This window comes from Canis lupus, chromosome 28 (assembly GCF_048164855.1).
Source record: "Canis lupus baileyi chromosome 28, mCanLup2.hap1, whole genome shotgun sequence".
In the NCBI taxonomy this organism is placed as follows: domain Eukaryota; kingdom Metazoa; phylum Chordata; class Mammalia; order Carnivora; family Canidae; genus Canis; species Canis lupus.
In genome coordinates, this window is record NC_132865.1 from 337917 (window position 1) to 364433 (window position 26517).

A 26517-nucleotide genomic window follows, 5' to 3' on the forward strand; every position below is an offset into this window, starting at 1 on the left:
GCCTCTGTGTGGTGGAGATATGGCTTACCCATCATCACATGTTTTTCCTCCTTGTTTTTATGTTATAAACTCTATGCACTTAGTGCTCCAGGATTTCCCTTTGAAGAGCTATTTTTTTTTTCTGTTTCAGTACCATTATATCTTCCCCTCTCAAGAGCTTAGTTTGAAATTCAAAGTGAAGAATTTGACTTGCTGAATTCGGCTCTTGCTGGATTCTTCAGCACCTTTCTCTTTCTAGGATAAAAGCGTTTAGCCTAAAGATCTAATTTTAATGGTGAAGATGTAGGGTAAAAAGGAAATGCCAAGAAGTAAGAATACATTTGTCAATATTTTAAAATATTTTACAGCTACTTATATGATACGAACTGAATGACTTAGGTGGTCTAGTATAAAATTTTGCTCTTTGGGGAGGAACTGGAAAGAATCTAGGCACATTTCTAAAGATATTAACCTTAAATAGCTTTTGAAATTTACCATAAGAAGCAGATTTTTCTCTCCCTCCTGGGCTGTGAAAATATTCCCTATGTCAACCCCTTCTTTTCCATGATCCTCCATAACGTGGGAGGGTTAGCTGGCAAAATTCCATAGAGTAAGCAAGACTTACTGCCATTTAAGAGCTTCAAACTATCTCCTCAGGGAAAGACAAAAATCACTGTGGCTAAAAATGTCAAGTCTGGGATTATAAAGTTCTATGGGAGAAACTGTGGGGAATGTTAGTCTCTTGGTGGTGGAATAGGTTGGATCACTGGATCCAACTGGAATGTCTTTTTCCCAGCTTGTTAATTTCTGTGCTTCAAGGAAAACAGACCTTAAAAGGAATGGAGAAAGTACAATTTCTAGAGAACAAAAGTGAACGCTAATTACTTCAATATTTTGAAAAGTGTTTTTACAGATTTTTTTTTAAAGATTTATTTATTTATTTGTTCATGATAGAGAGAGAGAGAGAGAGGCAGAGACACAGGCAGAGGGAGAAGCAGGCTCCATGCAGGGAGCCTGACGTGGGACTCGATCCCGGGACTCCAGGATTGCACCCTGGGCCAAAGGCAGGCGCTAAACCGCTGCGCCACCCAGGGATCCCCTGTTTTTACAGATTTTTAATAAAATTTACAAATGATGATATATCACATTAAAAAAAAAACAATTAAGTGCTTGTATTATCATGTGTTTAAGCCCCTAATTATTGAGAAAAGGGCAAAATTTCCAGATTTCTGAGTTCACGATAGTAAACTTCTCTTTCATGATATTCACAGAATGCTCCTGATAAATGCAGTGCAAATGGAGATGTTTTATTCCCAACATGGACTGTCGAAATGAAACTCACTTATGTTGAGTCTCTCACCACACCGGGTAAATGCCCCACAGAAAAATGACTCCTGAGTAACTGGTGTACATATGTATTATGTTTGCATGTGTAAGAACACGTATGTATATGCATGATTTTACACTGGACATTGAAAGGTATTTTTTTACCCACTAGAGAGAGTTTGATATTTTAATCCCCCGAATGAGAATTTTACATCATGGAGAAGTGGTTAAGAGTGTGGGTGCTGGAATCTGATTGCCGGGGTTAAAGCCACTTAATTAGCTATTGAACCTTTTTGTATAGCAGTACCCTCTTGTCTAAGAAGGGAGCAATGACTGCACCTGCCCCTGAGGTGGTTGAGGGGATTAAGTGAATTAGAACATGACATTGTATAAAGTACAAAATAAATGTGAACTTTCAGTAACATTACGAGTCTGTGCAAGGCCCGTGCTAACCGCTTTGGGGGGTAAAAGAGACACAGTCTTTATGCTTACACGGTTTACTGCTTAGTAGGGAACTCAAGCTGTATAGTCTTGTATGCAGTTAAATATTAATACCTGAGAAGAAGATCGACAGTTCAGTTCAACTGCATGGACCTGCCTCTTAAATACAGAAGCCATGTGGGCTGGGTGACCCGGACCAGAGGAGGAGCTTTACATCAAGTGTTAGTCTCACATTGGTTTCCCTTCACCTGATGCTTATCGCTTTGCCATGATGAAAACAGGTTCAAGGCATAATAAACAGCGTTCCCAGGGGCCTGGTCTACATTAACCTTCAGGGGTTTAACCACGGGTGAGCAGTAAATGACGCAGCTGCTGATGCAGGAGTAAGGCTCCTGATAACGGAGGTTGGGAGAGCGGGGAGCGCTCTGAGAAGCGGGCCAGCCCACCAGTCTCTGCAGTTTGCAGGGGGGAAAGTGACTGCTTCAGCTGATTTTTATGTTTGTTTGTTTGTTTTTTTTTCCTGAGATCTACAGACAATTCCAGACTGTGGTGATCTAGTTTAAGAGGGAATTCTGTACAAGGACTGGCACGAAACTGCATGTCTAATTGCCAGATAAATATTACAGTTAGCCACTTCTCTGTGAGATCAAGGACAGAACTACTTCCCGTGGTCTGGGGTGTGCATGGAAGGCCTTGGGAGAAAGTGATGACTGAAGGGCCTTCCGGGCACCCGGGTGGTTCAGTCGGTTAAGCACCTGCCTTCGGTTCATTCTGAAATTCAGAATACCCCTGAATGAAAATTCACATTTATTTTGTGATCTTTCACAAAATGTGATCTCGGGGTCCTGGGATGAGCCGCTGCTCAGCGGGGAGCCTGCTTCTCCCTCTCCCACACCCCCTGCTTATGCTCTCTCTCTCTTTCTGTCAAATAAAGGAATAAAACCTTAAAGAAAAAGTCCTTCAACAAGAATTTAAGGTAATCTTTGGATTAATCCCTTTTAAATCAAATATTAATTTCCCTAACCTATTTTTTTATAAAGAGGAACCCCTTTATTTATTTATAATTTTATGTAGGGCCCAAGCCCAATGTGGGGTCCAAACTCATGACTTTGACATCAAGAGTCACATGCTCTACCAACTGGGCCAGCAAGGTACATCATCCCCTGACTTAATTTTTAAATGTATCAATCTAGATTTTTCCCCCCACCTACTGTCCCTGACTGGTGCTCATACCAAAAGATGATTCTCAGCCTAAAAAATGAGTTTAATAAGTTTTCATTTGTTGATCTGAGTATAAAACCTTCATCTATAAAATTGCTTCTGTGGGCGATACAGGGGTATTCTGAATTTCAGACAATTTATAAACCCATTTTTTTCAAACACTATTTTGGTTGGTTCTCGTCGTTAGCATCAGACACTGTTGCAGGCCCGTATGAACCAAAGAAAGATACCTACCCTTGTGGAAGGGACATTCTGCAGAGGAGAGACAAACAATACACGGGATAAATAACTGGTATAGGTGCTGGAAAGGCAGTAAGTGCTAAGGAATAAAGAAAAAGTAGTCCAGGGTAAGACGGATGGGGTGGGTGGCAATTTTAAAGAGGACAGTCATTGAGAAGGGACCCTCGAGCAACGTGTGAAGGGAGCCAGCCAAGATGACCAAGTATCGTGGGGGAAGAGCATTTAAGGTGCAAGGAAGAGCCAATGCAAAGGCCCTGACGCAGGAGCTTACCAGGGAGTCTGAAGAGAAGCAAAGAGGCCAGGGTACCTGGAGGGAGTGGGAGAGACAAGAAGGTGAGGTCAGAGAGGTGAGCTGGGTAACGGGAGGCGGGAACGTGCTAGATCATATGGAGCCTTGCGGGGCCCTGAGGCTTTGAGAGTCAGAGGTCACTTGCACGGGGCTGCCCCAAAGCGAGGCCGGCTGGGGTCAACAGGATCTCTCTTTCCCCTGTCTCCTATATTTCAACTTTTTATTTTTATTTATTTTTTATATTTCAACTTTAATGTGGATACCAATACACCGAGCCCTCGTTTAAGATTCGAATTCTGATTTAGCAGGTCTGGGGCCTGAAATTCTCTGCTTTTAACAAGCTTGCGGGTGATGCCAGGCTGCCCGTCTCCAAGGCCACACTGACAACAGGTGTAAAGATGTGCTGGGGACCCCTGGGGGGCTCAGCGGTTTGGCGCCTGCCTTTGGCCCAGGGCGCGATCCTGGAGACCCGGATCGAATCCCACGTCGGGCTCCCGGTGCATGGAGCCTGCTTCTCCCTCTGCCTGTGTCTCTGCCTCTCTCTCTGTGTCTATCATAAATAAAGTAATAATAATAAAAAAAGAGTAAAGAGGTGCCGGGTTCCCAGGGGCTCTGGATCTTACCTGTCCGTCAGCTGCGTGCCAGGGCCTTCTCGTTCTTGGTGAGCCTGTAGGGTCTTCGCTGGCTCTCCTACTGCTCTTGGTCTCACCAGGGGTCTCAGGACGTCAAGGTCCTGCCGCTTGGCCGGGGACACCAGGGTCTGGAAGTCCCTCTGGGACCGAGAGAGGTCGCCCGGCTGTCCCCGTGCAGGTCCGGGAAGCTTCTAGGGCCTCCCCCTGCCGCTCGCGGGCTCGGACCGGTCCCGTCCTACTGGATTACAGGACATCGGCGGGGCGTCCCCTGGGGTCCGCCGCCCTGAGGGCCTGGGGCGAGGCAGCAGGTGTGCGCCCAGGCCCAAGGGACGATGCCCCGCTAATGCCTATTCTACAGGCAAAGCTCCGACCTCGGAGCTGGAGCCGCAGGGACAGGCCTGGGCCCAGCCGCTTCCGAGGGACAGGGCTGTGCGCCCCCAGGCCCGCGTTCCGGCTTCGTCCCGCCCTGCGCGGCCTCAGGGTCGTCCTTGGGGCGCAGAGGGAGCCACTGCGACCGCCGGGGGGGGGGGGGGGGGGCGACGCTCGCCGCGCAGGGACCAGGCCCTGCCCCTGCCCCCGCCCCCAGGCACCGCGCGGGCCGCAGCCAGGGCTTTCCGCGACGCCCCGGGCCGCAAGTGCCACCGCAGGGGTCGCGGTTGGGCCGGGTCGGGGACGAGGTCGGGGCCGGGTCGGGGTCAGGCCTGGGTCGGGGTCGGGGTCGCGGTCGGGCCGGGGCGGGCGGGGGTCGCGGTCAGGGCGGGGTCCGGGCGGGGGCAAGGTCTGCCGGGGGCGGGGTCGGGCCGAGGTCACGGTCGGGCCGGGGGCAGGGTCGGACCCGGGTTGGGCCTGGGTGGGGCCTGGGTCGGGCCCGGGTCACGGTCGGGCGGGGGCGGGGTCGGGCCGGGGGCAAGGTCTGCCGGGGGCGTGGCCTGCCGGGGGCAGGGTCGGGTCGCGGGTCGCGGGCCGGGGGCGGGGGCGGGCCCGGGTTGGGCCTGGGTCGGGCCTGGGTCGGGCCGGGGTCGCGGTCGGGCCGGGGGCGGGGTCTGCCAGGGAAGGGGTCTGCCGGGGTCGCGGTCGGGGTCTGCCGGGGCGTGGCCTACTGGGGGCGTGGCCTGCGGGGTCTGCCGGGGGCGTGGCCTACTGGGGGCGTGGCCTGCGGGGTCGGAGCCGGGTCGCGGTCGGGCCTACTGGGGGCGTGGCCTGCCGGGGGCGGGGCCTGCGGGGGCGGGGCCGGGTCGCGGTCGGGCCTGCCGGGGGCGGGGCCTTCCGGGGGCGGGGCCTTCCGGGGGCGGGGCGTCGGCGGTGCGCAGCTGCGGCGCGGGAGCCAATCGGCGCGCAGCGGGCCGTCGCGCGAGCCGGGCGTGCGTCGGTGACGTCACGGTTGCCATGGCGAGGGCCGCGGGCGGGCAGCGCGTCGGGGGAGCCGCGGCGCCAGCATGAGCGGCCGCAGCCGCGGCAGGAGGTCGTCCCGCGCCAAGAGCCGGGGCAAAGGCCGCGGCCGAGGCCGAGTCCGCGCCGCCCCCGCCCCCGCCGCCGCCCCGGAGCCTTCCCGGAGCCGCGGGCCCGGCGAGGACCTCCCGGCGGCGCAGCTGCAGGTGCACGTCCCGGCGCGGCCCGCGGAGGAGGCGGCGGCGGAGGCGGCGGCGGAGGCGGAGGAGGCGGCGGCGGAGGCGGAGGCGGCGGAGGCGGAGGCGGCGGAGGCGGAGGCGGAGGCCTGCGCGCTGCCCCTGGACTGCGGCCTCGCGCTGCGGGCCCGGGCGGGGGCGGCGAGGCCGAGGGTCGGTGCGCGCGGCGGCGGCCGGCGAGGGCCCGCGGGGAGGCCGCGGAGGGCGGCGGGGGACGGCGGGGCGGGCGCGGCGGACGGGGAGGGGGAGGGGGCGGCGGGGGCGGGCGCGGGGGAGGCGGGGGGCGCGGGGGGCGCGGGCCCCGGCGGCCGCATGGACACGCTGGAGACGGTGCAGCTGAAGCTGGAGACCATGAACGCGCAGGCCGACCGGGCCTACCTGCGCCTGTCGCGCAAGTTCGGGCAGCTGCGGCTGCATCACCTGGAGCGCAGGAACCTGCTCATCCAGAGCATCCCGGGCTTCTGGGGCCGCGCCTTCCAGAACCACCCGCAGCTGTCGTCCTTCCTCAACAGCCAGGACCGGGAGGCCCTCGGCTACCTCAACAGCCTGGAGGTGGAGGAGCTCGGCCTGGCCAGGCTGGGCTACAAGATCAAGTTCTACTTCGGCCGCAACCCCTACTTCCAGAACAAGGTGCTCATCAAGGAGTACGGCTGCGGGCCCTCGGGCCAGGTGGTGTCCCGCTCCACCCCCATCCAGTGGCTGCCGGGGCACGACCTGCAGTCCCTGAGCCAGGGGAGCCCGGACAACAGCCGCAGCTTCTTTGGGTGGTTTTCCAACCACAGCTCCATCGAGTCGGACAAGATCGTGGAGATCATCAACGAGGAGCTGTGGCCCAACCCCCTGCAGTACTACCTTATGAGCGAGGGGGCCCGGGCCGAGAAAGGGAAGGAGGGCAGGCCGGGCCCGGCGAGGCCGGACCCCGAGGCACCCAAGCCTGGGGCGCCCGAGTCCATCTGACCCTGCCCTAGTGTCCCCACCACCTCCCGTCGGACCTGCGCCTCAGTGACCAGGCCGCCCCCCCGGCCCGCCGTGTCTTCATGGTGGCCTCCGCACACTTGCATCCCCCCCCGGGACTTTAGTTACAAGAATAGGGTATAAGCGACCATGTGCTCTCACCTCCTCGTGGCCTTCGTGCTTTTTCACATCAGTGCTCCGCGTTAGAGGGTCTCACCCCTACTGTTTGTACGTTAGGCGCACCCGCCTCAAGTGTGTGCGGCCTTTTGTCCGCATTGCCTGGACCGTGTGCTGGGCCCTGGCCCTTCCCAGCTGTCTGTAACGTGGACACTCAGCCATCCTCCAAGAGGACCAGCGAGTGTGTCCTCAAGCTCTGCTCCTTCAGGGCCGGTGACTCCCTGAGCTGCGTGTTGGCACTGGCCGTGCTCATCCGCGGCAGGTGTTGCTGCTGCTGCCGCTGCACAATGCACACAGTGTCGGCCGTCAGCCCAAACTGATTGTTCCAAAGCCGTGGGGTCGCCAGCCCAGTTGCCGCCCCCTCCTGGATCTCTGATTTTGGCCTGTGCTGCCCTGCGGGGTCCCCGGCTGCCGGGCATGGAGGAGGCTGAGCGAGAAGCGGTGTGCCGCGTGTTCTGGACCATGTCTCTCCCTGCCTCCGGGCCCTTCTGATGAACATTCGTCGAGGTCTGTTCCATGCCCCATCTCTGTCTGGCCGTTGAGATCTGTCTGGGTCACTGTCGGCCCCAGTTGGCCTCCGGGTCAACGAGGACCTCGAGAACTGCCCGTGGACCCAGGCACCCTGCCCGTGCATGAGGCACACACCCACCCTCCCCAGCCTTCCAGGAGCCCGGCCTGCAGACTGGGGGGCGGGTGTGTGGACGTGTGCTCGCTGTCATCGTGCTGTGGCTCCAGGTGAGGGTGGGGACCAGACCCACGTACAGCCCGGGGCCCTCTGTCGACTCCACTTGTCCCTTCTGAGCCCGTGACCGGAGACTTACAGTGAGGTTGCTGGCGAAGAGGTTCCTGGTCCCTGAGCCTGTGTCTACTTCATCTCACACCTCACTTGCGCTTCCTTCACTCCCTCTCTTCCTTCTTTCCTTTCTCCTTTCCTGTCCTCCTCCTTCCTCCACTTTTCCCGTCCCTTTTCGGTTCAATATTGCCACAGCTCAGAAAGAGAGAACAACCGAAAAAAACAGGGCTTTTTGCGTACAGCTAGCGCGACAGCTGGGACCTGGCGTGCACACTCGCACACTGGGCTGACAGAGGGCGGACGAAGCGAGGCCAGGTGGGTCTGTGGGCAGACCTTGGGCCTGAGTCCTGGGTTCACTCTAATTCTGAGGTTGAAAATTCTTTTCATGCTACACGCGTGCTGGAATTCTAAGCCCTAAGGCCGCAGTGCTGTGGACCAGGGTTCCCTGTTCCACCTTTTTTACCTCTTTTTTTTTTTGCCCTTAAGATCCGGTTGCCTCCTACTGTTTCCTCCCCTGTGGCGGAGGCCGCCTGGCCTTCACTCTCCAGCTTTCTCCTCTCAGCAGTCCTTTGCTGTCTTTGCTTCTACCTTCAGGTCCCCTTAGGAGCAGGCTTTGGTCTGGGGGCGCGGGGACAGGGCTTGCAGAGTCTGTCGTGTATCACAAGGCTCCTCACCAGGCTCATTTCCAGGGAGCGCAAGAGCTGAGCTGGCCCTCTTTCTCCTTCGCATCCCTAGAGGTGGGGCGTAGGACTGTAAGCACGCTCGCCCGCCCCCTAGCCTCCCTGTCCTCAGGGGAGACCTTGTGCTGAGTTCCCCAAGGGCGGGGGAGGCCTTGCCTCAAGTCTGCAGTGGAGGGGCCTGGAGAGGCAGATAGAAACCTTGAGGAGCTTCCGGGAGAGGAGGCCCATCTCTCAGTGAGGCAGGATGGGGAGGGACCTTCCTGGGAGTGAGGAGGGGGAGGAAGGGGTCATGGGCCAGTGTCACGCCTCAGTGAGGGTTTGCCCACGGTTTTGTCCCAGTATTAGCTCATCATTGGTGGGTTTTATAAATCACAGGAACAAATCCAAGACGGAATAATGTTACTTTGTATGCTTTCTCTTTTGTTCTAGGTGTGGCCTTGCATCTGCGGAAGATTGAGGCTGTATGCTGCTTATTTTGCCATAAGTAAAATCTTAACCACTTACCCCATTTTTGCCTAATGGGAAAATGTAGCTGTATCGGTCTGCTTTTTTCTTTTCTTTTTTTTTTTGTAATGTTTTGCTCTTTATTACGGACGTTTCCAGACGTGCACAGAAATGGAGAGGCTATGTCGATTATGATCAACCCGGCATCTTCCTCTCCCCGCCTGTACTGATGGAAAGTCCGACACTGTGCCAGCTCAACCTTGACTCCTTTGGGAGATCGGGACTCTCGGTGGTGGTGATAGTGGTGGGGTGCACTGTCATGATCACATCAGGTCTGCTGTTTTGCTTTGAATGTTAACTAATGAAGTTCCAGAAAAACAGGGAGTCTCAAAAAGAGAGGAAAAGATGCTCCCTTTCCCCTGTATCCACAAGAGGAGAGAGACTGTTCTGTTGCAAATCTTTCAAAGACCGACACGATACGCTGTTTACTTGAGACCCTTCACCAGGATATCAGTCCTTTTTGCCTGTGAAAGATGGAGGCTTCTGTGGGTGTTAGACGTATCATCCGCGTGTCCTGATCTCATAATATAACTGGTCTTGGAAGTATGATTTGGAGATCGTTTGTGTGTTCTGTGAAAATAACCTCCCCAAAACAGTCAGTTACTGGTTGTCTCACGTGGTAATCTGACAACCTGGTAATAATGCAAGTATTCCTTTGTTCCTAAACAGTACAAATAGCTGTAAGCTCCCATGCATGATGGAAAAATAAAGGTCTGTATCTCTGTTACATTTTTTATTTAAAAAAAAAAAAGAATTGGAAGGTGAAGCTGAGGCCTGTAGTTGAGGGGCTGCATACGTTGGCCTTGAAGAGTGACGCCCTAGTCTCGGGCCTTGTGTGACAGGCCATCACGTGACAATGTATGAAATTCTTATTCCGAGGCCCTCAGCAGACATTGAGGGTCTGCGGTTGGTTCTGGGAGGAAGGCAGGGAGTTCTTGTATTTAATGAATTTTCCAGGTTATTTAATTAATTAATTTATTTATTTATTTATAAAGATTTTATTTATATATTCATGAGAGACACACAGACACAGAGGCAGAGACACAGGCGGAGGGAGAAGCAGGCTCCATGCAGGGAGCCCGACGTGGGACTCGATCCTGGGTCGCCAGGATCACACCCCGGGCTGAAGGCGGTGCCAAACCGCTGAGCCACCCGGGCTGCCCTTCCCAGGTGATTTTAGCGGAAATCCTGTGCTGCTCAAATTTTAGAAGACATCTGAATTTTGTGAGGAATCCTGTTAAACTGTGACCTCTGATTCCCCCGTCGGGCACGGAACCTGACACAATTGCAGGTGATGTCAGTGCTGGTGGTTGTGAACTGTTCTCAGGAGCCGAGGAGGGGGCGTCCAGTAGAGCAGCGGTGCCCAGCAGACGCAGCTGCAGCAGGGCGTCGGCCGCTGCCCAGGTGGAGGTGTTGGGCCGGTTCCGTAGCGTGGCCAGACGAGAACCGGGGTCTCCGACGCTGCGCGGAACGGCCGTGAGAAGGTGGATGCCCTTCGTCAGCGGAGGCAGCCAAGTGCCACCTACCGCTGCTCAGCAGAAAGTAGTCGGGAGAAATGAGAAGTGGGCCGTTAAATGGCCCAAGAACAAGCTTGGTCCCCGCGGCCAAGGGCTCGAGTCCGGAACCGTGCGGCGCTCAGGGCCAGGAGGGGTCCGAGCGTCCTGGGCGCTCAAATGCTGGTGAATGAATGAGCGGAAAACAGTTTACAGCCAACTCCCTCAGGGCTGGCCCGGTAGTTGAATTTGCAAAGTCGGCCACGTTTGGTGAGGACACGTCCTCGATCGTGGGGCGGCCGTCACGAGGGGTCACGGGCCATGTGACTCCACGGAAAGCTGCGCGCTGGGCCCCGGCGGCTGAGGTGTGGGAGCAGGATGGCAGGGCTGGGCTCCTCTGCGGGCCTCTGCGGGCCTCTGCGGGCCGTGGGAGCCCGGGAGCGCGGGTGGGCGTCGGGGTCGCGGGCAGCCGTCCTGCGGGCCGGGGCGGGCCCGGGTGCGCCGTCCGCGAAGGGGAGTGGGCAGGAGTCAGGATTTCGATGCAGCGTCTCTTAATTCTGAATGCTTTCAGTCAAACAACAAAACAACCGAAACACCCAGAGCCTTGCTATTAGCGACCCGTGGGGCGCAAGGCTCGGAGCGCGGCCTCTGCTTCGGCCCACGCGTCCCCGTGGGGCGGCGCCCAGCTCTGCTCACACGCCTGCTCTCCAGGGCTGCCGCAGTTCCTTGGGGCCCTGTGAGGTCTGGGGTTCGCGGCCACCCCCCACCCCGCCCCAGGATGTGCCAGGCTCTGTCGCCGACGTCGGAAGTACAGTGCTGAGCGACAGCCCGGGCCCATGCGCCCTCCTAGGTTTCAGCCTCGGAGGTTTTGTCCGGGGTGCGGGTGCCTCCGGTGCCTCCACTCCGTCCGTCCTCTGTCCACACCGTGGCCGAGTGCTCTGGACCCTCGGGGAGCAGAGGGAAGCGCCTCAGCCCCGACGTGGGGCCGAAGCCCGGGCTGCTGGCGAGCCTGAGTCCCCGACCCTCTCCTCCGTGCTGAGTGCCGTTACCAAAGCCGTCATCTGATGTCCACGCCGGTCCCGCCGGCCCTCCTGGCAGCGCTGGGCGCCCGGCCCACCGGCCTGACAGGAGAACAGCCACTCGGGCGCTGGACGCGTGGTCAGCCTCTGACTTGTCCTGCACACGCGGGCCTCCCTGCCTCCGGTCGGCCCAGCGACAGGTGGCGAGGCAGGTGCACGCTGCCCTGGGTGGCCCCCCGGGAACCTCCTGCCCTCCCCGCTGGGGACCTGGGCCTGGGTGCGTCCCCAGGGCCGATGCGCGGACAAGAAAGAGCAGAGAGCCCGGCCTGTCCACCTGTGGTTCCCGTGTCTCCTCGTTCTTCGCCTCTTCGCCTCTGCTTTCGGGACCCTCTCCAGCCGCAGTTGCCCACTGTGGGCCCCGCTCCCGCTCGCAGATTCATTCCCCTGAGCCCTTGGTGCTTCCGTACGCCGACTGGGTTCTCTGGTCGCGTGTCCACTTACGTGCCCTCCGAGGCTCAGCCCTGAATTCCTGTCGACCTGGTCTCAGCCGAGCTTTGACAAATAGAAGACAGGATGGCCCCCGTCCCTGTGACGTCATGCTTCGCAGAGCACATTGACTTATGTGACGTCAGCGATGTGACCCTGTCAAGCACCCGTTCAAAACCTTCAGGAATAAGGTCCAGAATCCTAAGACTCTCATAACAGGCCTCCCATCACCTGACCCTGCATCTGTTTTACTTCAAAATTTTTTATTCTGAAAAATTTCAATACACATTAAAGTTGACAGAGCACCATGATTACCCATGTATCTATTCTTTAATGATTTTTGACTTTGTGCCACTTTTTTTTTTCTCTCTTGTTTCAAATTGTTTGGCGGACAATTTGAAAATAAATTGCTTGACCCTCCACCACTAAAGACTCAGTGTGCATTTCATAAAAAAGGATTTTCTCCTGCGTAAACATAAGACCATCATCAGGCTGCAGGACACAGTTCCCAAATGCCATCTGGCATCCAGTCCGTATTTAGATCCCTCCACTCTTCCCCAAATCATCTTACGATATCAGTCTTAACATCAAGATCGAATAACGTTCAGGCATTCATCCGGTGGCCTTTTCAATATTTTTAAAACCGTGATAATCCCCTCACTTTTTTCCCCCATGGCACTGACTTTCTGAAGAAGTTAGGCCAATTGTTTTATAGGGTGTCCCAGATTCTGGCTTCCTCTGATGGCATCTTCCTGGTGTCATTTAACGTTTTCCTCTGTCTCCTGTATTTCTTGTGAACTGAGGATGCAGAAGGAATGGTGAGGCCGGGGCTTCACAACACACCACGTCCAAAGGCACAGCGGCAGCTGGTCCCACGGCACGCCGCCCTTCCAGTCAGCAGGCAGTCACTGAAACTACCGCTTCCCTAAACTTTCACCCCAGGTTTTAGCAGCGTCGATGACATTTGTCCACATCTGTTATCTCACCGTGGGTCACAAGATAGCGACTTCCTAGTCTTGGCATTTCCTTTACGTACGCTGTCTGGTGTTTTCCTGTAGGGAAGACCTTACTCTCATGGTCAACAGTGAACTCTTTCTTCATGCATCTCAGCATGAAGAAAGGCCTTTCCTTTGTGATTCGACAACGTCAAGCATCACATTACATGAAAGGCCACGTAGATGCTTTATTTATTCCTCTTATCATCTGTTTTCGGAATCAGAAGTTGGTGTAATAATCGCCTCTAAAGGTTTCGAAGGGGAACATGTTTTTATTATCACTGTGGACTTGTGGGATGTTATTTAATGTTCTATGATCAATCACAGACATTCTTCTTGTGGCTACTCAACTGATCTGCATTTTTTTTTTTAAGATTTTATTTATTCATGAGAGACATCAAGGGAGGCAGAGACCCAGGCAGAGGGAGAAGCAGGCTCCATGCAGGGAACCCGACGTGCGGGACTTGATCCCTGGACCCTGGGGTGACGACCTGGACCAAAGGCAGATGCGAAACCGCTGAGCCCCCAGGGGCCCCACTGACCTGCATGTTGCTCCTGATGCGGGGACGGCCTCACCACTGTCGTGCCCCTCATTCCCCGGGGGGATGAAAAGCCAGGAGAGCGCCAGGTCCACCGTGTGTCCTGCCCCTGCTGGGGGTCACGGGGTCGGTGGGGGGCTGTGTGAGACCCACAGGGTGCTGGGGGGAGGGGGAGGGAGGAGGAGGGAAGGGCGAGGAGGGGGGCGAGGCTGCATCCCCGGACCCTGAGTGACCCCTGCGGCCGGACAAGCCCACACTCAGAGGGCGGTGGGACGAGGAGCGCACAGCGCGGTGGGCGTGGGCTTCACGGCCGCAGGGACGGGTGAGGGGCTGTACACGCCTGCCCTCCTCCCGCAGGTGCAGAGGACACCGGGGGATCCTGAGAAATCACAAATTGCTGCCATTAGAGTTTTTTGAATTGAGGGGACGCCTGGGTGGCCCAGCGGTTTAGCACCGCCTTCAGCCCAGGGTGTGACCTCGTGTCCCGGGATCGAGTCCCGCGTCGGGCTCCCTGCATGGAGCCTGCTTCTCCTTCTTCCTGTGTCTCTGTCTCTCTCTCTCTCTCTCTGTCATGAGTAAATAAATAAAATCAAAAAACGAATTTTTTGAATTGCCATTGAATTCACGTCACACAACATTGACTTTCTGAAAGCCAGCGGCGCTGAGCACCCCACCCCTTCCCGGTCCCCGACCCAGAGAGCAAACCCCGTCGCCATGAAGCAGCCGCGCCCCAGCCCGTGCCCCTCGCTCCGGCAGCCACCAGTGCTTCTGTTCCCGTGGAGACGGACGCCTGTGAGCTGCCTCCTCGTAGCCGATGCCGGGGACCGTGGTGGCCGGTGTCAGGGCCACGTCCTGCACTCCAGCGGCGCCTGTCCTCGAGGCCGCCCGTGTTGGCAGCAGCCAAGCGGTGACAGCAGCCCCAGTGGCCGCGAGTGGCCGGATGGACAAACAGCCCGGGCTGCACGTGGACCCCGAGCCCGCCCAGCCGGGGGCACGGCCGCTCAGCCCGGAGGCCTGCCCTGTGGAAGCACCAGGTCCGGGAAGGTGGGCCCTGCGGGCAGCGCCTGGGCGCCCTGCGCTAGGGGTCCCCGTGGGCCCTGTCCTCTGGGGGACGCTGGGCTCGGCCGCCTGCCCAGTTTCACGCACACGAGCTGATCCCAGGGCTCGTGGGTATCTAGTCCCCGGTCATCCTCTGGCCCCGATGGGGCAGGAGCCGCAGCCGCCAGGCTTCGCTGCCACTCAGGAGCCTCTCTCCGTGGGCGATGAGAGTCCCACTGGGTGCCACCGGCAGGGATGGGGGCGGAAGCGAAGGCTGATCGTGGTGCAGACCTGTAGGATGGAAGATTCCGGGCTGGCCTGGGGAGAGGACGTCTGGAAGGTGAACAGAGGGCAGGATCCCGGCCTTCGGTGCAAACAAGGCGCCGCGGTCAGCGGCCGGAGCTTTACGGGGGAGCATCAATCCCCAGGAAAATCACTTCTGTGAGATTCAGTACCAACAAAAGCAGAAAGAATTGTAAAGGATTTAACTGGGCTACTTAAAAAAATTGATTAAGGAATTAAGTTGACTTAATGGAGTTTGTTCAAGAAAGTACTTTGAGTACAAAAATGTATCCACGACGACGTAATTGTGGATTAAACGGCAGCGCTCTTAGGGGTCGAAATACCCCCAGGAGGGTCCATCTTTCTGAGTCCAAATATCTTATTATTATTATTTTTTTAAGATTTTGTTTATTTATTCATGAGAGACACAGAGAAAGAGGCAGAGACACAGGCGGAGGGATGAGCAGGCTCCACACAGGAGCCCGACGTGGGATTCGATCCCAGGACCCCGGGGTCATGCCCTGGGCCGAAGGTGGCGCTAAACCGCTGAGCCCCCCGGGCTGCCCTCTTATTATTTTATTTTTGAGCACAGTTGGCACATGACGTTAAGATGCGTTTTATCTTTCGTAATGGTTCTTTGAAGACGGTAAAATGCTGTCAGGTCCGAGGTCCCTCAGGGGCGTGGGGACAGATGGCGAAGGCCCTCGGGAAGAGAAGCACATCGGGATCCGTCAGGCCCCAGGGACTGGGATTTCTCATGGTGATGCAGGTTCTGGGCACCTGGTGGGGGGGCGCACAGAGAGAAGCCACAGGAGTGACCCCGTGGGAGTGACCCCGTGACCCCATGTTTAGGGGACGTACAATGAATTCTCCCTAAAGGACGCCCTGACCTTTAAAGGAGAAGGACGAGCAGCGACTCGATGGCCCTGGAACCCAGCGTAGCAGACATGTGACCCCAGCAGCAGATGCACCTGGGGGCAGGAGTTCCTGGGGGCTCCCTGTGCTGGGGAAGGAGGGAGCAGGGCCGTGGGGCAGCAGGGGTGCGGTGGACAGAGAGACTTTGGGGGAACCGATCATGTGTGTGCTAGCAGGAGAGTTCCTGTAAAGAGTGAAAATGAGCAACACTGGAGAGAGGCCAGCAGCTGGAGCGAGGCGCCTGTGTGGTGAGAGGGCGCAGGGAGGTGGGGGGCAGGTGGGAGGGCTCGGGGTGCTTGTAGGGTACGGGGGGCAGGAGGGCTGGGGTGTGGGGACAGGAGGGCTCGGGGTGCATGTAGGGTGCAGGGGGGCAGGAGGGCTGGGGTGGGGGGGACAGGAGGGCTCGGGGTTCAGGTAAGGTGCAGGGGAGGCAGGAAGCCTCAGGGTGCAGGGGGGCAGGAGGGCTGGGGTGGGGGGGACAGGAGGGCTCGGGGTGCAGGGGGGGGCCGGGGGGGCTGCTGAATGTGCCAGGGCTTTGGGGTTGGGTGTTTCGGTGGTCTCCGTGACGGGGAAGAGGACAGCGAGGCTGGAAGGGGGGCGGGAGGAGGTGGGGGTGAGCGTGGAGGGCTCACCGGGAGACAGTGGTGTGAGTGTGCGGGGAGGGACCCCGCAGGCCTGGGACGCTGTCACTGCAGGCCCCGGCGGGCAGGCCGGGGAGCCCTGGAGGGCGCGCACCCAGGCCCCCAGCACCCTGGGATCCCCCCGCCCCGGGCGCGAGGCCCTCAGGACACCTGCACACTCAAGCGATTTGTGCGGCTGCACCTTGTCAGTATTTAGCGTCTTGAAGACTAAGTACGACGCCCTCAGTACTCCCCTGACCGGGTCTTAGTCCTTTAAAAAAATAACCGGATGCTCGTTAACATAGACACGTCATTATGATGAAAAAACTGAGTGTATTTTCCCGAACAAAACGCGGGGCGAGGACAATGGCCCTGTCCCCCCACGTCGCCGCTCCCCTGCCGCGGGGCCGATCCGGGCCTCTTCCGCCCGCCGGGCCTCTGCTACCCGCACGCCGTCGGCATCATCCCCCGGAGCCTGGCCAGCTGCGGGACAGATGTCCGTCGAGGTGTCCCTCGGAGAGCGTGCACCCCACCGCGCCGGGTGACCGGGGCCCAGCGTGGCCGGCAGGTGCGCTCCAGCCACCATTCCCCGAGCACCGCCAGGGTCCCCTCTGCTGTGCGGCCCCGCTGTCCCTGCCTCGTCCCCTCCTGGGCTTCGAGCTCGCGGCCCACGGAGATGCAGGCAAGGCTGGGAAGGGGTGGCCTCCCCGGCCCCTCGGCTTTTCGGGGCCTTCCGGGGAGCTCAGAGGCTGGAAGCCGCGCCCCGAGGGGCTGGACGGCGCTCCCCACGCCCTGTGCAGCCTGCGCCCCCCGCTCCGGCCTCAGCATGGCCCGGGCACCCGAGGCTCGGCCTCCCTGGTGGCCGCGGGGCTACCGAGGCCAATTACGGCGGGTTCCGGACAAGGGGCCAGCGGAAACCTGAGCAGCCCGTGTTCACGCAGCAGTGTCCACGGCAGCCACACTGCGGATGGGCCTCAGCGCCCACGGGCAGAGGGTGGATAACGAAGACGTGGTCCGCACACAGTGGGGCGACTCAGGCATCAGGAAGGACAAACACCCACCACGTGCTCTGATGTGCATGGAACTGGAGGGGGTGATGCTGAGGGCTGGACCCCACACTGGGAGCTGCTGGGACCCCATGGGAGCTGCTGGGACCCCATGGGATCTGCTGGGGCCCCACTGGGAGCTGCTGGGGCCCCACTGGGAGCTGCTGGGACCCCATGGGATCTGCTGGGACCCCACTGGGGGCTGGTGGGACCTCACTGGGAGCTGCTGGGACCCCACTGGAAGCTGCTGGGTCCACAGACTGGGAGCTGGTAGGACCACACACTGGGGGCTGCTGGGACCCCATGGGAGCTGCTGGGATCTTACTGGGAGCTGCTGGACCCCACACTGGGAGCTGGTGGGACCACACACTGGGAGGTGCTGGGACCCCACTGGGAGGTACTGGGACCACACACTGGGAGCTTCTGGGACCCCACTGGGAGCTGCTGGGACAACACACTGGGAGCTGCTGGGACCCCACTGGGAGTGTTGGGACCACACACTGGGGGGGGTGCTGGGACCCCACTGGGAGCTGCTGGGACCCCACACAGAGCCGTGGACAAGCGCGTTGGGCAGGGCAGCTCAGGGATCAGTGAAAAGGGAGGAACTTGAGGGGAAGTGGCAGGAGGTGGCTCCAAGCTGGACTGCGAAGGGGTGATAAAGGCCCTGGGACAGGATGCTGGACCCTGCCCTGCCTCTGCTCGGGGGCCTCAGGCCACCGTCAGGACGAACATGCCCAGTCCCCCTTCACCTGGTCCCAAAAGTTAGCTCAGAGTCTTAGCTATGACCTATGTAGTGTCCAGTTTAAGAAGAAATGAAATTTTAAGGATTTTCAGTTTAAATTCTCAAAACACAATTGCAGTCGATCCTTTCCTTGCTCTTCGTTTCGTGACATTTGTTTAGGATCTAAGCGGATTTGCTTAAAGTGGCCTTGCACCCGGAGGGTCGTACCCACATCAGGGCATGACCACGGCCAAAACCCCTGCAGCTGTGCGAGGGCAGCATGACGCCAAGGCCTCGCACGTAACAGGGGTGGGTGTTGGCCATGTTGTCACCATGTTGGGCTTTTTATTTTTTTTAAAATTAATTATAGAAGAGAAAGGACTTTAAAATCAAGGCATGCAAAGACGGTTTGAGCACCTCGAGTCCAGATGGAATGAACCTTTCACAGGCGCGTGGCCCAAGCTTTGTCTCCCGGACGCACCTGCCATTTGTGTGCTCCTGTTTTCCTCTGGGATTCTCAGACTCGGGACCCCCGGCTCCTTCCTCCTCGGGGGTCCTCAGCCCCCCGTCAGCCTGGTCTGTGTCCCCAACTGCTCCCAAAATGCTGCACTAGAGGAAATGGTTTATCCTCAACCTGGTCTGTGATAGGAGCCTACGTCGGCCGTTAGGCATAGACCAGCAACCTCTGTTTATTTTAGTTAATTATTTGTTTTTTGTTTGTTGGTTTTGGGGGGAATCTTTTTTGACATTTGTGTTTGAAATATATTTAGTGCTACTTCTTTTATAAAAGAGACTATACCCTTCCCTAGTATCTAGTTCTATACCTCATTTTTTTTAAGATTTTACTTATTCATGAGAGACAGAGAGAGAGAGAGAGAGGGAGAGACACAGGCAGAGGGAGAAGCAGGCTCCATGCAGGGAGCCCCACGTGGGACTCGAACCTGGGTCTCCAGGATCAGGCCCCAGACTGAAGGCCGTGCCAAACCGCTGAGCCACCGGGGCTGCCCCATACCTCATTTTTTTAAATGTTTGATGAGTTTTATAATATTAAAATATGCTGCTTATTTTTTACAGAAAATTTTCAAATGTATTTTTTTTGGAGTGTTTATACTAAAAGATGACTTTCAATGTTCTTTCTTTTTTCACTTAAATTCAAGTAGCCAGTATATAGTACATCATCAGTTTCAGATGTGGTTTTCAACAATTCACCAGTCGGGTATAGTAACTCCCAGTGCTCACCACCTCACGTGCCCCCCTTAATGCCCATCACCCGGTTGATTTTGAGTGTTCTAAGTGGACTTCTTACCGGGATGTCCTAAGAACCTGAAATCTCACTTTAAGTTGCCACCCAAAACAATCATGTTCTTTATAAGGCCCAGTGTTTTGTTTTGTTTTATTTGTTTTGTTTTATTTTATTTTATTTTATTTTATTTTATTTTACTTTTTCATTTTATTTTATTTTACTTTTTTATTTTATTTTATTTTATATTTTTATTTTATTTTATTTATTTTTATTTTATTTTATTTTATTTTATTTTATTTTATTTTATTCATTTTATTTATTTTTTTATTTATTTTTTATTTTTTGGAGGAATGTTGGAAAGATCCCTCTGCCCCCTCCCCTGGGCCCACCCATCCCAGGGGGCCCGCCCGTGACAGGTGAGCTTCCCGAGCTCTCAGGCGGGTGGCACAGGGGTCTGACCCAATGGACGGCCAGGTCCCCACAGCTTCCTAGACTGTGACTGGTCTGTGATAAGTGCTCTCACCCAACCAGAAGTTCCTACATGCAGCCCAGTCCTGGTGATGCTTTCCACTGTGTGGCAACACCAATAGGGGACAAGTCCCATCACAGTCCAACTTGGAGGGTCCTGAGCCGCTCACTCTGAGGCTTAAGTTTCCAAATCCCAAGCGTGCGAGACGTTAGTCATCGGACCCCCTGGAAGAAATGGTGCACGCTTGTAGATGTGAGATAAGGTTCCACTCAAGCAATTTACCCTGTTATAAGTGTGATTACCCAACCGTGCCGAAGATCCGACCACCACGCCATCGCATCCCACACCAAACGTTTTGTTGGGTGAAAAACAGATGAGAGCTCAGACTTTACGTTAAAATAGATGTGCTTGTACTCTCCATTTCATGGAATGAAGCCCGTACGTGAGGCAGCAGAGTGTACTGGGTAGGACGCAGGGCTCGTGAAGCCAGAGCCTCAACAGAAAGCCGTACCTCCATGCTTCTGAGCTGGGTCACCCTGGACGTACCATTTTCCTTTCTCAGCCTCAGTTGTTGGCCCATAAAATGGAGATTGCTACGCTCTGACCTCACAGGGCTGGCAGGAAGATTCCAAGAGACAAATGCGTTTATGTGGCAGCTGGGGGACGGCACTCAGTCAACAGAGGGGAGGCAAAGAAATGGAAATGGGCCAGGCTTTGGAAGATCTGGACTATCCAAGACCCAAAGACACAGTTTCTGGCGTAATTTAGGTCTTGAGATTTCCCCTCCGATCTGGTACCGGGTCACGTTGCCCTCCTTAAGTCGTCGGTGGTGTGGGCCGCGGCCTGCTTTATGCTTTATGCTCCTGCTTTACGACTGTCCCAGCTAACAGACTCCCATGACGGAGGTAATTGAAGACATTCCCTTAGAGTTAATAAAGCTTAAATCAGACAATGATCTAGATCAGGGATTAGAAAATTTTCTCTAGGGCAGCCCGGGTGGCTCAGCGGTTTGGCGCCACCTTCGGCCCAGGGCGTGACCCCAGGGTCCTGGGATCGAGTCCCACGTCGGGCTCCCTGCATGGAGCCTGCTTCTCCCTCTGCCTGTGTCTGTGCCTCTCTCTCTGCGTCTCATGAATAAATAAATAAAATCTTAAAAAAAAAAAAGAAAACTTTTTCTATAAAGGACCAAATAGAAGACATTTTAGGCTTTGTGGCCCATATGCTCTCCGCCACAGTGACTCTCTCTGTAGTGTGAAAGCAGTCAGTCGTAGACGCATATATGAACGAACAAGTTCACGTAACGAACATGTAAACGGCTGAGTTCTAATAAAATTTTACTTATGGACGCTGAAATTCGAATTTCATGCGAATGTATCAAAAATACTCTTCCGTTTTTTTTGTTTTTGTTTTTTGTTTTCTTTGCCTCTTCCGTTTTTTTAAGTGACATTTTTAAACCTAAAAAACAGGCCATGCAAAAATTCGTATCAGGCTAGATTGGGTCTGTAGACCCTTGTTGAGGATATTTTGTTAAATGAAAAATTTGGACGTCGACCGGCGTGCTTTAGCCCCCCTTCCTATTGAGGTGTGTCGACTCCGTGCCTGTCCTGAATCAGGTTCTCCGTGGACATTACTGGAACCTCAAGAAGAGACCCTCAAATCCACCCTTAGAGTGAAGGTCTCCATACTCTTCTCCACAGGTGACCCATAAATAAGATACGCGTCACCTCTTTTAATCTTACTCCACCTGCAAGGTAGACTTTTATCAACTCCCACTTTACAGTTGGGGAAATGGACGTTCAGAGGACCTGCTTAACCTCCGCAGGATCAGGAGCTAAAATAACGGTGGGACCGGGACGTAAACCAGGGTTGTGTGGCTGCAGCACCCGGGCCTTCGGCGGCCTTCCTCACCCCCTCACCTCCTCCCATCCAAGTACTAACCAGGCCCGACCCTGCTTAGGTTCCGAGATCAGAGGAGATCGAGCGCGTTCAGGGTGGTATGGCCGTAGACACCCCCTCACCCCCTAACTCCCTGGTAGGAGACGACCTGGGAAAGTGGGGCTGTTAAACACCGACCTCGCTTTTGAGCACCCAGGTCAAGGGCTTTTTCTTGGGAATTTGGGTTCTTTCGGGGTCACCGAGGAAGTGGGATTAAATGCCCCGTGACTGAAATCGCTATTTATATTCAGCGGCATTTGTTTATTTATTTATTTATTTAAAATATTTTATTTATTTATTCATTAGAATACACAGAGAAGAGAGAGAGAGAGAGAGAGGCAGAGACCCAGGCAGAGGGAGAAGCAGGCTCCATGCAGGGAGCCCGCAGACACCGGGACCCCGGGGTCACGCCCTGGGCTGAATGAAGGTGACCCTAAACCACTGAGCCCCCCGGGCAGCCCATCGGTGGTGTTTTTTAAACCACATGAGCAAGCGTTACTCTTGGCCACGAGTCCATGGCCACACTCGGAGAGACCCCAGTGGCGGAACGATATGTACTGAGGTCATGGATCCCTCGGGGCAAAGGGGCTCGTCACCCATGGAGGCGACGGCACCCAAGCCAGGGAGACTGAGCCGCCCCGGACAGGGTTCAAGGGGCTGTCGCTTCAATGGAAGGGACTCGGAGAGCAGAGAGGCAAGTACTGACAGCCTCGGGAAGGGCTGGCTCAGGAGGCCGCACTGTGACTCGACAGTGGAAGGGGGGCCAGTGATGACAGAAGGTTCCCGGGGGAGCCGCCTGGCGCATCGGGCTTCAGTGCAGGGCAAAGAGGTCAAGTGACGGACTGGAGTTGTTCTGGGGCCGTTGGCAGCCTCTCCCGGGAGGATAAGGGGGAAGGGTGGGGGAGGGAGAGGGCGGCAAGGTGCGGGGGCAGGCAGATGGGCAAAACGCGGAGAAGGAAGCAAATTGTCCTGGAGGCCCTTAAGGAGTCTTTTCTAGAGAGAGAGAGAGAGAGAGAGAAAGTGGATAAAAAATGAGAAACAAGCCAAATAGCGAGAGAAACCTGCTTTTTACCATGACCCGGCCTTCGACCAGCTCCCGGGAGGACGTGGGTCCGTGCTTCCGGCGGGAGGAGCTGACCCGGGGGTGAGGAGGGGCGACCGGCAAGCGGGAGGCTCCGGCCTGTGGGATGCGCGCCAGGGCACGCGGGCTGCCCACTCTGGGGGCTCGGGGACTCGGGGGCTCGGGGGTGCGGGGGCTCGGGGGTGCGGGCAGCCAGGCTGAGCCTAGAGCCGAGGTCCCAGGGCTGGCAGCTGATCCAGGCATCGGAGAGCGCCTGGGGTGCGGCTGGGCCAGGGGTGCGGGGGGCGAGCAGGAGCCTGAGGGGCCCAGGGGTGCAAGAGTTGGGGGGGAGAGCCACTAGAGCCATGGAGGGGAGGGCAAGGCAGGGGTGAGCCCGTGGGGACTGGGGTGGCCCGGGGAGCCCCCAGCAAGGGTCCACCCTGGCGTGTCCCGCGCCTGCCACCCACAGAGGAAGGGAGGTGGGGGGGCGGCCCAGCCATCCTAGGACAGCCTGTGTCATGGCTCCAGGGCTGCGGGGGGCCGTCTCCTGGGGGCTCTGGGCATGGGGGGGGACCTGGGCATCCTGGGGGGAGGACCTGGCATCCTGGGGGGGGGCCTGGATGTATTGGGGGGGGAGAACCTAGTGTACTGGGGGGAGAACTGGGAGTCCTGAGGTGGGGAACTGGGTGTATTGGGGGGGAACTGGGCATCCTGGGGGGAGAACCTGGCATCCTGGGGGGAGGACCAGGCATCTTGGGGGGAGGATTGGGTGTACTAGGGGGAACGAGGCGTCCTTGAGGGAGGACCAGGTATCCTGGGAGGGAAACTGGGCATCCTGGGGGGAGAACAGGGAGTCCTGGAGGGGCCTGGATGTACTGGGGGGAGAATCTAGTGTACTGGAGGGAGAACTGGGCGTCCTGATGTGGGGAACCGGGTGTATTGGGGGGAACTGAGCATCCTGGGGGGAGAACCAGGAGTCCTTGGGGGAGAACTGGGTATACTGCAGGGAGAACCGAGCATCCTGGGGGAAAACCAGGTGTCCTGGGGGAGAACCGGGTGTACTGGGGGGAACCAGGCATCCTGGGGGGGAACTGAGGATCCTGGGGAGAGAACTGGGTGTCCTCGGGGGAAAACCAGGTGTACTGGGGGGAACCAGGCATCCTGGCGGGGGGGACTGGGGATCCTCGGTGGAGAACCGGGTATACTGGGGGCGGGAACCGGGGATCCTGGAGTGAGAATGGCAGAGCAGGAGTCACACTCTCAGGGGACAGAGGGATGGGACGGTGGAGCGGAGGTGTAGCCGGTGGCTGCTGGCCGAGGATGCTGGCAGCCTCCAGAGGCTGGAAGATGCAGGACGTGGGCCTCGGACACCCGGATTCTAGACTTCTGGCGTCTGGAACTTTGAGAATAAATCTGTGTTCGGTATCGTTTTATGCCAGGTTTGGGGAATCTGTGACAGCTGCGGTGGCTGCACGGCCTTGTGGGGACGGCCGTGTCCAGGCTGGACAATACGCGGACGGCGGGTTCCCTCCTACAACCCGTTGCTTATTCCCGCTGACGTGCTCAGCATCATCAGCATCGTCGTCATCATCATCGTCACCACCAGTATTAACAGCCCCCAAGTCACAGTCCGTGAATATGGCTCCGATTCCAATGGCAGGTTCCAAGTCCACGAAGGACGCTGTAAAAGCCTCACCCCCCGGAGCACGGCGGCCTCTGCGTCAACCTTTACGTCCTGACTCGAGTCTTTGATTATCCCCCCACGGTGGTGTCTGAGGTTGCTCTTCACATCCTACCGTAGTTTTCACTAGGATCATGTTAATATTTGCTTTTTATGGACACCCTCTTCCCCCGTCTGCGTCCATAGTCATTTCCTAAAGGCACGGTTTTTAAAAACCTCATAAATCCCCGGGTGGCTCAGCGGTTTTGCGCCAGCCTTTGGCCCAGGGCGTGATCCTGGAGTCCCGGGATCGAGTCCCGCGTCGGGCTCCCTGCACGGAGCCTGCTCCTCCCTCTGCCTGGGTCTCTGCCTCTCTCTCTCTCTCTCCGTCTATCATAAATAAATAAAAATAAATCTTTAAAAAAATACTTAAATAAAAAATAAAAACCTCATAAATAAACCACGAACGCCTGTGTGTGTCCAGGCTGCACTCAGCACCAGCCTCCGGGGAGTGAGCGTTGCGTGTCCGCAGCGGGATGTGGTCTTGAGGCACAGGCGTCTCTCGGGCCTCAGACACTGTCTGCGCACGAGTCCCGAAACCCGTCAAATCTCCACCGAACTCCGCGGGGACAGCGTGGTCTCAGCCTGACCCCGAGGTCCTGATCCACATGCGTGTGCCGGGAACTGGCTGGGAAGGTCGGGGTGAACCCAGCTGAGTGCCCCCCACCAGGCATCTCGAAGCTCCAGCAAGCACCCTGGGCCTGAGCACCCGTCCCCTGGAGACGGGCTTCGCGTACGAAACCCAGCAGCGGGGCACGGCGACATCCCGGCACGGCCTGGGGCATCTGAGGCGTCCTTCGTGTCTGGAGTTCATGGGTCCATGAGGGAAAAGTCACTGAAATTATCATTTTTTTCATAAAAAGGATTATGGGTTAGAATCCTGACTAGGGCTGTTGGCCGTCTGACTCCGGGGCTGCCCCAATCCACCCGTAAGCCGGAGGAGGAGTCGTAGCCGCCGCCGATTTATGGCTTGTTGAGAGGATCAACTGTGACGTTCCTTCGGGAGACAGGAATTTATTGTCTCTGGTCGTGGACAAAACCACAGCTGGACCTGGAGGGTCGGTGTCATCGGGATACTTTCCCTCACTCAGCCTCTTGGTGGCCCCGTCCTCCTCCTTAGCTTTATTCCCGCCCAAAGTCACCCACTCTCATCAGTAAAGGACCTTCTCATTCTCAACAAAAGCCCTAGAACTGGGATTGGGCCCAGCCCCGGAGGGCTTGCGCCACGTCGCTCAAACCAGCCACGTCGTCGCCCAGGGCATGCGATACGCCCGGGCATCCCTTTACTCAACACGCATCACCTGGGCATCTGTCGCGTTCCTGGGGCTGTTCTGGGAGCTGCAGATACAGCAGTGAACAAAAGTCAATCAATCAATCGATCGATCAATCACGTTAGCCCCAGATTCGCAGGCAGAGGCTCTGGTGGGGCCCGCTCCGCAAGCTCCCTGAGTGTGACGCCGGGGCCCTGGCCCGTCCGACGGGGGGCATGAGCGTGCCGTGCAGAACATGCTCCCCAGGCCCCGGCTCCTCATGGAAGCTTCTGGAAGCCCCCCTGAGGCTGTTTCTAGGAGCTTCTCCTGCTCCTCTCCGTGGCCTCCCTCGTTGCTTTCTGGGGAGAGCTCCGTAGGCCGTGTGACCTCCTTTGCCGTGTGACCTCGAGCCTCCCAGCTCGCACGCCCGCCTCGGGGGGATGCCCTGCTCTCTGGAGCTCGGAACCAGGCCTGCTGCCCGCGGCCGTGCCAGTGCCCGGGGGAGCTCACCAGGCCAGTGAGGGGTTGCCACCGGGCGGTGTGGCAAGGGGAAGACGGGCATTTTTTTAAAATTTATTTACATTTATTTACATTTATTTATTTATTTATTTATTTATTTATTTATTTATTTTTATTAATTTTTAAAAATTTATTTACTTTTAAAGATCTTATTTATTTATTTAACAGAGCGCGAGAGAGCACGTGCGCACAAGCAGGGGGAGCAGCAGAGACGGAGAAGCAGGCTCCCCCCGCCCGCCACCCCCAATATGGAGCCCGACCCCAGGACCCCGGGATCCCAACCCGAGCCAGAGGCAGCTGCTCGAC

The 26517-nt window shown here is 56.7% G+C and overlaps 1 protein-coding gene and 1 long non-coding RNA gene across 6 annotated transcripts in view; one reads left to right on the plus strand and one right to left on the minus strand.

The window, feature by feature from the left end:
- LOC140620062 (uncharacterized) overlaps window positions 1–4819 on the minus strand; it is a 31832-nt gene extending 27013 nt beyond the window's left edge. For 2 of the 5 annotated variants that reach the window (XR_012019800.1, XR_012019799.1), the window contains exons 1-2: window positions 4120–4819; window positions 3479–3514 (exon numbers count right to left, since the gene is read on the minus strand). This is a non-coding gene — a long non-coding RNA (uncharacterized lncRNA). The remainder of the gene's footprint in view (window positions 1–3478; window positions 3515–4119) is intronic. The other 3 variants (XR_012019796.1, XR_012019795.1, XR_012019798.1) reach the window with 3 other exon arrangements.
- Window positions 4820–5564: 745 nt separating this feature from the next.
- On the plus strand, window positions 5565–9588 carry TSPYL5 (TSPY like 5). The gene is made up of 3 exons (XM_072803780.1): window positions 5565–5765; window positions 5820–8414; window positions 8787–9588. Exons 1-2 carry the CDS (start codon window positions 5565–5567, stop codon window positions 6708–6710), a joined length of 1092 nt encoding a protein of 363 aa, XP_072659881.1. The 3' UTR covers window positions 6711–8414; window positions 8787–9588.
- Window positions 9589–26517: the final 16929 nt, after the last annotated feature.